Raw genomic sequence first — 11,161 nt, 5'->3', positions numbered from 1 at the left:
TAAATCAGTGTTAATACAAAGGCTGATTTCTTGCTTTGTTCGACCCACAATCATGTTGTTCACTGATCGATATGAACTGGGACAGGACCATAGAGATGTATAGAGATCATTCCTTGGAAATAACTCTATTTGCATGGACTTGCATGCCACTGAGGGCTTCCACCATTTTAAAGTAGTCAACTGGGTGGGGATTCCTATGGGTTGGGAGCGATCAGCTAATGATCAGAGCATTGACTTCTTCAAATTGGTTTGCTTAGTTTGTAAATGGCTTTAAGCTATATCACCGCCATCTAGTGGCCACAATAAATGAAGGACAAGATTTGGTTCAAGACCCCAGCAATGCAGGTGGCGGTAAATCACCAATATTAGCTATACACTTTTTCAAACATCCAAAAGAAGAAAAATGTGTTACTTTAAAATGGAGATAGCCTCAATGGCTCTGCCCATGCTGTCACAGACTCCATAATGGCACAGATACAAAACGGAGCTCTCTATACATAGGACATAGCTTAGCCTGAGTGCCAGTCTGTTTGTGCCACCATGCCAACTCCTTGGCTTGACAATTAGCAATGAAGTTGGCAAGTGCTCGAACAGATCTGGGACCAGGCTAGAAGTAGCTTTGGTTAGTGAAACATTAGCCAAGTCTTCTGTGCTCGAACAGATCTGGGACCAGGCTAGAAGTAGCTTTGGTTAGTGAAACATTAGCCAAGTCTTCTGTTCAGTGTTTTAGCACATCCCATAGAGCTGGGTCATGTTCATCAGGGTACACCGTAGCAAAATGTTTTGCAGTGGAAAAGGAAAACAAGTGTTTGTTTTTGGAGATGGCTCAGCTAGTCCCTCCCCAGTTTTCTTCAGTTTGGTGCCTAATGAACACGGCCCTGGTCTGAGCTGAAACTAACTAGCATCAGGTTAGCAGGACGTTTGAAGATAACCCCACCTTGGTTAGCAAAGTGAAAACCAAACCATTGTTTGTTGCTTGACGGCAGAGAGTTCTTGAGAAGTGTGGACACAAGGTTGGAGGGGTGAGAGAGCATGTGCAACACACCAGAACATTTAGCAACACTTAGGAACTCTCCTGGCTGTGAACGGAGCCTCACTGGGGGCATCATCGTCTTCAAGTTCAGTCTCAGATACCAGCAGCAGAGAGGAGCCACTGTGGTGATGGAGGAGATGCCTAACTATGGTCTGCTTGTACTTCACAGGGATAGACTCAAGCTCAACTCAGGTTTGGGCTTGGACCAGGGCAGACATAGCAGAGCAGGGGTTCAGCACCGGACCAGGAGAGGCTGGAGGTTTCACTTCAATGTTTAGAGTCATTATGGATGGATGTGGAGTTAGTTCTTGTTTTAGAACTTCATTCACAATTAATTCACAACTCACAGTCTGTCATCAGTCTCCGTGTTGTGTATGAATGGTGGCACTGGAATAAATAGCTTCCTTCATTCATTCACAAAGGAACAAGCACACGGTAGAGAAGTGTGGTCAGCTCTGTGTTTCTGAGTAGGCTCCAGGGCTGCTTCCACTACGCTGGACCACGGTAGCCATAGTAACCTCTGTGCTTTGCACCCCCATAGTCATCATCTGATGTGACCCCCAGACGCAACCCAATCACAGCCCCGGGCTGCTGCTTAGCTCCTCCCACCACATTGGCTCTGGGCGGGGCTTGGGTGGTGGTGGGAGGGGCTTCATGTGTGGTTGCTGCTATTGGCTAGTTGTCTCTTGGTGGGCGAGTCTCGTACCACCCTCTGGGCGGCACAGTGTGTGTGTACGGGCACCCCCCCTGGCAGACACACACAGTCCGGCTCGCTGAAGGTGTTGTGGCACAGAACACACCCCTTCTTCTCTGACACCAGGACTGGACTTCTCCTCTGCTTCAACTGATGAGACGACAACATGGGGAGAGTTACAGCTCACCTTCATCAAGAGTCAGCAGCACTTAGGAGCAATTACAAGATTTAAATCATAACAGCTTAGTTGTAAACACATAATACAGAGGTGTGTGTGTGTGTTGTGATGTGTGTGCTTGTGTGTGTGTGTGTGTGTTGTGATGTGTGTGTGTGTGTTGTGATGTGTGTGTGTCGTGGTGTGTGTGTGTGTGTTGTGATGTGTGTGTGTGTGTGTGTGTTGTGGTGTGTGTGTTGTGGTGTGGGTGTGTTGTGATGTGTGTGTGTGTTGTGATGTGTGTGTGTTGTGATGTGTGTGTGTGTGTGTTGTGGTGTGTGTGTGTGTTGTGGTGTGTGTGTTGTGATGTGTGTGTGTCGTGGTGTGTGTGTGTGTGTGTGTGTGTGTTGTGATGTGTGTGTGTGTTGTGATGTGTGTGTGTGTGTGTTGTGGTGTGTGTGTGTGTTGTGGTGTGTGTGTTGTGATGTGTGTGTGTGTGTTGTGATGTGTGTGTGTTGTGATGTGTGTGTGTGTTGTGATGTGTGTGTGTGTGTGTGTGTTGTGGTGTGTGTGTGTGTGTGTGTGTGTTGTGGTGTGTGGGTGTGTGTGTGTGTTGTGATGTGTGTGTGTTGTGATGTGTGTGTGTGTGTGTTGTGATGTGTGTGTGTGTGTGTTGTGATGTGTGTGTGTGTTGTGATGTGTGTGTGTGTTGTGATGTGTGTGTGTGTTGTGATGTGTGTGTGTGTTGTGATGTGTGTGTGTGTTGTGATGTGTGTGTTGTGATGTGTGTGTGTGTGTGTTGTGATGTGTGTGTGTGTTGTGATGTGTGTGTGTTGTGATGTGTGTGTGTTTGTGATGTGTGTGTGTTGTGATGTGTGTGTGTGTGTGTTGTGATGTGTGTGTGTGTTGTGATGTGTGTGTGTGTGTGTTGTGATGTGTGTGTGTTGTGATGTGTGTGTGTGTGTGTTTGTGGTGTGTGTGTGTGTTGTGGTGTGTGTGTTGTGATGTGTGTGTGTGTGTTGTGATGTGTGTGTGTTGTGATGTGTGTGTGTGTTGTGATGTGTGTGTGTGTGTGTTGTGGTGTGTGTGTGTGTGTGTGTGTGTGTGTTGTGGTGTGTGTGTGTGTTGTGATGTGTGTGTGTTGTGATGTGTGTGTGTTGTGATGTGTGTGTGTGTGTGTTGTGTGTGTGTTGTGATGTGTGTGTGTGTTGTGATGTGTGTGTGTGTTGTGATGTGTGTGTGTGTTGTGATGTGTGTGTGTGTTGTGATGTGTGTGTGTGTTGTGATGTGTGTGTGTGTTGTGATGTGTGTGTGTTGTGATGTGTGTGTGTTGTGATGTGTGTGTGTGTTGTGATGTGTGTGTGTGTGTTGTGATGTGTGTGTGTTGTGATGTGTGTGTGTGTGTGTTGTGATGTGTGTGTGTGTTGTGATGTGTGTGTGTGTTGTGATGTGTGTGTGTTGTGATGTGTGTGTGTGTGTGTTGTGATGTGTGTGTGTGTTGTGATGCGTGTGTGTTGTGATGTGTGTGTGTGTGTGTCTCGTCTCATTGTGTGTGTCTCGTTGTTCCAGTCTCACCCTGTCGTGCTGCAGCTGTAGGTTCTCGGACCTCGCCAGCCCCAGTGCAACCTGGGAGGTGCGGCAGGCGTGCATACTCCCCCGCAGGGCGCGTCCGAGGAAGGGGCGGAGCAGCTGCAGGGACCACCCTTCAGGGAGCAGGTCCAGCACGCGCACCGCGTCAAACACCTCCCCGTGCCGGTTTAACAGATCCACCGCCGCCATCTCCAGCTCCCCGGTACTACCACCGTTACCGGCCCTGTTTCTACTGGGAAGGTCCCGGTCCAGATAGACCCCCAGAAGGAGGTGGAAGAGGCGCTGCTGGTAGGCCGGGTCCCGGGAGGCGGAACCCCACACGCAGTAGGCCTCGGCAGCGGGGAAGTCTTTGAGCTGGTGCACCAGGATGTGTAACGCCTTATCGTGCTCCTCTAGCTTCCCGTGGAGCGTGGCTCTCTCCAGTAACAGCTGGTCACACTCCTGGATCTTACCTGAGGGAGGGGGAGACAGGGTCACAGGTTATGGCAGGTTATAGCCATGTCATCATGGTTAAAACCAGGGTCATAGTAGGTTATAGCCATTCTCTGGTTGGAAATCAACTGAATACATGCCTCATACCATTTCCGTCATTATTCTGACAGGAAACTAAATGTGGTGTATTGGTTTTCTATCAAGTTTAAACAGTAACAATACTTCAACTAAAATATTGTTTTACATGGAAAACAACATTGTCTGCCTCCCAAATTACACCCTATTCCTTATACAGTGCACTACTTTTGACCTGAGCCCTATGCACTGTATATGGAATAGGGTGTAATTTGGGACACAATTGAAATCGACAGCTCACCCAGTAGTAGTTGGACGCGGTACAGGCTGGACTCCCTGAGGAGGAGCTGTAGTTTGTCCCTTGCTGCAGACACCTGTTGGTCCACTGTGGGGGACTGAGACAGGAGAGACAGGACTCTGTCTGTATACTGCACTGCCAGGTGGGTGTGGAGCTTCTCTTTCTGCAGAGAGGCAGAGAGAGTGAGAGAGGCAGAGAGAGAGAGAGAGTGAGAGAGCCAGAGAGAGAGAGAGTGAGAGAGCCAGAGAGAGAGAGAGAGAGAGAGAGTGAGAGAGGCAGAGAGAGAGAGAGAGAGTGAGAGAGCCAGAGAGAGAGAGTGAGAGAGGCAGAGAGAGAGAGAGAGTGAGAGGGCAGAGAGAGAGAGCGTGAGAGAGCCAGAGAGAGAGAGAGAGTGAGAGAGGCAGAGAGAGAGAGAGAGAGAGAGAGTGAATAAAGGCCAAGCACCAGGGAAAGTTGAACGAGGCAAATCGTGGAGTAATATGCAGAGAGAGGGACAAGACAGTTTGTCAACAATCGCTATGTCTTGCCGTTGTAAATGCTTGGTGCTGCTTATGAATGGGTTATAAATGGACTATGAATGTGTTATGAAGTCCTATGTAGGTACCCTTCAAGTGAAGTATTACCATTATAGATGATAGTTCAGTCTGCTGTAAATCTGGCATTTCTTACATACCCCTTATGTATGTGTTATAATAATATAATATATAATATGCCATTTAGCAGACGCTTTTATCCAAAGCAACTTACAGTCATGTGTGCATACATTTTTACGTATGTGTGGTCCCGGGGATCGAACCCACTACCCTGGCGTTACAAGCGCCATGCTCTACCAATTGAGCTACAATTGAGCTACATTATAAACGTGTTCTGAAGTCCTATGTAGTGTATGTTCTGACCTGTATCTGTCGGTCCAGCACCAGGTGTTCCAGGTAGAGCAGCAGAGCCTGGCTGTGTTTCCCCAGGTACGTGATGACGTCGTCTGGGTTCACCTGGCCCTTCTGCTCCTTAACCTGGTCCTTACCCAAACCCAGCGGCCGCTTGGTGAAGACCTGCACCCCTATCTAGAGAGAGAGACCATAGATGTATACACACACCCATAGAATTAGAATGAGTAGAGTTTACCTTCTTCTTTACTCCTATATGTATATCCAAAATGGCCTCCAGTCGAAGTCATTCGTTAGTTTCTGCTAGGACTTAGGGCCCTGGTCAAAAGTAGTACACAATATAGGGATTAGGATGCCATTTGGGACGTAGCCAGAAACGTACTGTCTGGTCTCTCTGCAGGGCCCAGTCTGCATATTTCCACACCAGGTCCAGGTTGGAGCAGAAACTCAGGAAGTCCACAATGTACTCATACAGATCAGACCTGGTAGAGTCCTGAAGGTCCCCGTTCACTACCCGCACCCACAACTACAGGAGGAAAGGAGAGGCAGAGGAGAGATGTATTTTACAACATGGTCATTTCATTTCAATTAATATTAAGTAATAATCAAGATAATGGATTGGATTTATAGGGCTTTTCCACCTAGGTGCTCAAAACGCATTAGTTTAAGACGTGGCCATATTTTACTTAATAGGATTTGATTTGCCATATACTGAGCCATGGTGGTACTGTCACCATGTTCAAACTAAGGTAGTGTACAGTGCATGTTTACCTGTAGAGCAGCTGAATCCTGTCCGTTATAATGGTAGAGGAGGCCTAGTGCAAAATACCTGATGTGCAGGAGAAAGAATAAAACATAACATAAAAACATACTCATTACACACTTTTAAGGCAATAGCTTAGCGGGCTACTTTTAAGCAATAGTGAGCAACAGCCTTGGTAGCTAGGCTAGCTGTATTGCCCACTAGGCTAGCTGTATTGCCCACTAGGCTAGCTGTATTGCCCTCTAGGCTAGCTGTATTGCCCACTAGGCTAGCTGTATTGCCCACTAGGCTAGCTGTATTGCCCTCTAGGCTAGCTACAGTGCCCGCTAGGCTAGCTGCATTGCCCGCTAGGCTAGCTGCATTGCCCGCTAGGCTAACTGCAGTACCCGCTAGGCTAGCTGCAGTAACCGCAAGGATAGGCTAGCTGCAGTACCCGCAAGGCTAGGCTAGCTGCAGTACCCGCAAGGCTAGGCTAGCTGCAGTACCCGCTAGGCTAGGCTAGTTGCGGTACCCGCTAGGCTAGGCTAGTTGCAGTATCCGCTAGTCTAGGCTAGTAGCAGTATGCGCTAGTCTAGGCTAGTTGCAGTATCCGCTAGGCTAGGCTAGCTGCAGTACCCACTTGTGGTGTTTCTCTAGCCAGGGGGTGCTGTCTGCCAGTAGACAGGCGTTGGGGGAGGCCAGCAGGTCCAGAAGACTCTCGTGGTCCTGCTCAGCGTACAGCTTCAACAGAGCCGTGTCCACATCCTCCCGGCAGCCGTTAGCCTCCTCCGTGCTCCGCACCTCGCCAAGGTACGTGATGAGAAACCTATAATAATAATAATAATAATTATTATTATTATTATAATAAATGCCATTTAGCAGGCACTTTTATCCAAAGTGACTTCAAGTCTTGCGCTCATATATTTTACGTACAGATGGTCCTGGGAATCAAACCCACTATTATGGCGTTGCAAATGCCATACTCTACCAACTGAGCTACAGAGGACCACATCTCTTACCTCTTGCACCTCTGGACCTTCTCCTGGTCCCCCTGCGCCAGGTGGTTGAGATCGGCAAACTCGTGGAGCGGCGGGTGGCAGCGGGTGAATGAGGAGGAGGCCGGGAGGAGGAGAGGGTAGAGGGAGATCAACTCCCGGATGTCCAACTGACCCGTCCTGAAGTGTTCTTTCGCTTCTAAAAACTGAAGCTGCCCAAACTGTATGAATCCTGCTTGCTGGAGGATTCTTTTGTGCAATATCTGAGGAAAGGGGGGTAATGAAAGAGAAAGTGAAAGATGCATCACATCTCATCACTGCTATTCTATATTTTACATTTCACAAGGACACAATCACCCCAGTCAAATGAGCCACGTGGGAACACATGACACATCACTGTCACAATAACCCCCTTGGGCTGTACTCACAAAAGAAACTGTAGAAATCAGCCTTTTGATCATATAGTGTCTAGTCTTGAAAAGCACTCTATTAGAAACACTATTTGTGGCAGTCAGTCTGTACCTGGAACTTGTCTTTCGGAATGTTTCTCCTGGCTCCCTCTGTAAGGGTGAGGGGCCTCCTCCACTCTGTGTCCAGCTAGCAGGTCCTGGATCTGTCTCTCCAGAGGTAGGGGCACCAGCACGTACACAGCCTTAGTGGAGGCCAGAACCACCTTACCTATAGTGACAGGGACAGGTCAGGGTTAGGTTTAGGGACACAGACAGGGACAGGTCAGGGTTAGGTTTAGGGACACAGACAGGTCAGGGTTAGGTTTAGGGACACAGACAGGTCAGGGTTAGGTTTAGGGACACAGACAGGTCACGGTCTCCACGGCCATAGATACTGTAGACATAGGTCTACTGAGGTAAGCCAAAAAGGTTTGACATTTAGAGTAGTGTATGGGAGCCATGTTGGCACCTTCAAAGTCCTGTAGGATGTGTCCGTCTCTGAAGGAGAGGGTCTGTTTGAGCTGTTGGTCCAGCATACTATGGACGGTGACGAAGCCCTCGTCTAGCGCCACCACATAGGGAAAACACACCGCCGCTCCCATCACACTCTCCGACCAGTTCACTGGGGCACGCTGGGATACACCCTCCGCATTGGCAAACATACCTGAGGGAGAGAGAGAGAGGGAGAGAGAGAGAGAGAACATTCTTCATTAGTGATATGTTAGTAATAAGATCCAATGACTAACCATACAGCTGCTGTTGTAATGACTCACCCAAGCCACCGGGGGCAGCCAAGAGGAACTCCTCCCTACCGATCCTCTTGACGATGGGCTTCCTCTCCTCGCTGTCGTAGGGGAACAGGTCCTGCGCAGCCCCTGTGCTGTAGTTGAGGATCATGTACTGCGTGGAGAGGGCCAGGCACAGGAAGTAACCGTCCAGACTGACCGCACATGGCTGCTCGGGCGTGTTGACCTCTTTCACCAACTGCACCCTGTCCTCATACACCATATATATCTGCACGGTGCGCCGCCGGGCCGAGATCACCCCGATCTCCACACAGAACGGGTCCCCGTTCACCGGGTTCTCGTTGACGCAGAATGCGGCCACGCCCTTAATCTTGGCCCCGCCCAAGGGCACGGGTTCTAAGGTAATCATGTCAACAACACTAACCGTAGCATCACAGAGCACAATGATGCGTTCTAACGCTGACGCGGCCTTCAGGGCCTCCACAGGCTTCTTCAGGCCCAGGTACTTGAACAGCAGCTTTTGGACAGAGTAGGATAGCATCCCCTTGGCCGTGGCATGCTCCTCCAGGAGGAAGTGATGTATGAAGCAGTCGTTGGTGCCCACGTACAGGTGCTTGCCGCAGCACTCAATGCACTCAATATTGATGCGGGCCTTGTCTCCCATCAGGAGCTCCCGCTCCACGGCAGGGACCAGCTCAAACGCCTTCACACTCATCTTGAAGGCACAGCACACATCTACTGCAAGAGAAGAGGGGATCAGGTCAACACAGACATCTACTGCAAGAGTCAGGAGGGTGAGATCAGGTCAACACAGGCCTCTACTGCAAGAGTCAGGAGGGTGAGATCAGGTCAACACAGGCCTCTACTGCAAGAGCAGAGGGAATCAGGTCAACACAGACATTACTGCAAGAGTCATGAGGGTGGGATCAGGTCAACACAGACATCTACTGCAAGGGTCAGGAGGGTGAGATCAGGTCAACACAGACATCTACTGCAAGAGTCAGGAGGGTGAGATCAGGTCAACACAGACATCTACTGCAAGAGTCAGGAGGGTGAGATCAGGTCAACACAGACATATACTGCAAGAGTCAGGAGGGTGAGATCAGGTCAACACAGACATCTACTGCAGGAGTCAGGAGGGTGAGATCAGGTCAACAAAGACATCTACTGCAAGAGTCAGGAGGGTTGGATCAGGTCAACACACATCTACTGCAAGAATCAGAAGGGTGAGATCAGGTCAACACAGACATCTACTGCAGGAGTCAGGAGGGTGAGATCAGGTCAACACACCTTGGCTGCGTCCCGATTCTTCACCCTTTTCCCAAAGTGTACACTTGCACACTTACAGGCATTTCTACAGCCAATTATTACATAAATCCAATGCTTTTAAATCCATGCACACTGTGGGAGAAGGGTGGATAACTGCGATGCGTCCTGTAAGTGCAAAGCAACAGCCTTTTCAATACTATTGTACAAGCTCTCACTGACAGTCCTAACTCCAAGGCTAGTGTGGGATCAGTAGGACCAGGAGCTTTTCCTGATCACGTGAACGGACCTGGAAAAACTATAGGCCCTAACTAGTTAGCTAGGAGGATACCGCAATAATGATACAACTAGCGACTACTAGCAATGATCACTTGACAGTTAGCCATCATGCTAGCTAGCCTAGCTGGCAACAAACCTTCTCTATACGATCATTTCTAGCGAAATTCTGGGACATTTTGATTCTCAAACCCAGAGCTAAATATGGGGCAGCTAATTACCTAGCAACATCATGCAAATATGTTGTACATTGACTATCTGTTGTGGAAGTAGAGCAATGACTGAAGTAAAGTTAGCTTTCCAGCTAATGTTAACCAGTTTTAGCAGCTAGCTAGCTGACTGGCTATATGTAGGTAACTAGCTACTTAGCAATGACTCAGGCTGTCATTATTGGTAAATCGGCGCAGCTGTTGACTGTGAAAACCTTTCAAAAACAGTAATGTACATGTCCATACAAAGACGATAGCTAGAAGCTGTCATACCCCAGCCGTAGCCACTGCAGATCTGGTATAGGAGACGCCGATGTACCACGGCCTCCCTGCCTTTTCACTTCTCAATCTCTCCACTTACTTCGATGCTTACCGTTTGCTAACCGCTAGGGAGAGCTGCCACTACGTTTTCCGCTCGAAGAAGGTCATGAGGAGGTTGTACTTCCTGTTTACAAATGCATTGGGTCAATATATGCATATATTGACAAAATACAATGGGAGTTGTTGTCCAAAAAGCGGCAGGGCGGGCTGTCTAGCCTATCCTTTCTTTGGATTGGTGGATACATCTCATTATTGTCTTCTATTTTTGCATATTCGATGAGGGTTGTTGACGTCAACCGCCTGTATTCAATGGAGAGACACGCTATGCTCTAGCCTCATCACATGAATATGCATAGAGGCATCTCCAGACAACTCCTATATAAAGTGTTTTTTTCTCAAAGTTGTCGGGATGTCACGTGTCCTACTTATATCTGTACACTGGTAACAACTTAAGCATTACGAAACGTATATTCGATCAAATAAACCTCACATAGCAAATAAGTCATTAATTTTTCTGTTGACCAAATTCGACACTCATTGACCTCCATACAAAAACTCCTTGCTTGGTGGGCGAAACAACGAAAAAACGCCACCTGCTGGAGGGAGACAGATTTTCCGCCGAGTTGGGCCTCTCTTACTCTTCCCTTCCCACTAGTGGAGGCTGGTGGGAGGAGCTATAGAAGGATGGGCTCATTGTAATGGCTGGAATGGGATTTATGGAACGGAGTCAAACATGTCGTTTCCACGTGTTTTATGCCATTCTATTTATTCCATTCCAGTCATAACAATGAGCCCCTCCTCCTATAGCTCCTCCCACCAGGCTCCTCTGGATTATGCAATTGAGATTCTCCCACAGACATTAGAACCAGATTGAGGGCTATAGAATTTGCCAGTTTGTAGTCCTAAAAAACGAAATGAGTTACCTATGGTTCCTTCAATCAAATGTTATTTATAAAGCCCTTTTTACATCAGCAGATGTCACAAAGTGCTGCACCAA

At 48.4% G+C, this 11,161-nt stretch overlaps 1 protein-coding gene across 1 annotated transcript; it reads right to left on the bottom strand.

Annotated features, from left to right (window-relative positions):
* Positions 1 to 1,637: 1,637 nt before the first annotated feature.
* LOC123485654 (transforming growth factor-beta receptor-associated protein 1 homolog) lies at positions 1,638 to 10,235 on the bottom strand. Its single transcript, XM_045216724.1, is given in 13 exon segments — positions 1,638 to 1,877; positions 3,457 to 3,923; positions 4,280 to 4,439; positions 5,173 to 5,337; positions 5,543 to 5,686; positions 5,932 to 5,989; positions 6,543 to 6,728; positions 6,922 to 7,160; positions 7,420 to 7,470; positions 7,472 to 7,575; positions 7,816 to 8,010; positions 8,120 to 8,827; positions 10,117 to 10,235. Coding segments are annotated over 12 exon segments (2,649 nt in total). The 5' UTR covers positions 8,808 to 8,827; positions 10,117 to 10,235; the 3' UTR covers positions 1,638 to 1,685.
* Between the last annotated feature and the right edge of the window lie 926 nt (positions 10,236 to 11,161).

This window comes from Coregonus clupeaformis, unplaced genomic scaffold, assembly GCF_020615455.1.
Source record: "Coregonus clupeaformis isolate EN_2021a unplaced genomic scaffold, ASM2061545v1 scaf0782, whole genome shotgun sequence".
Taxonomy (NCBI): Eukaryota; Metazoa; Chordata; class Actinopteri; order Salmoniformes; family Salmonidae; genus Coregonus; species Coregonus clupeaformis.
The sequence above is the reverse complement of the archived record's forward strand: the minus strand, read 5'-3'. Positions and strand labels throughout refer to the sequence as shown.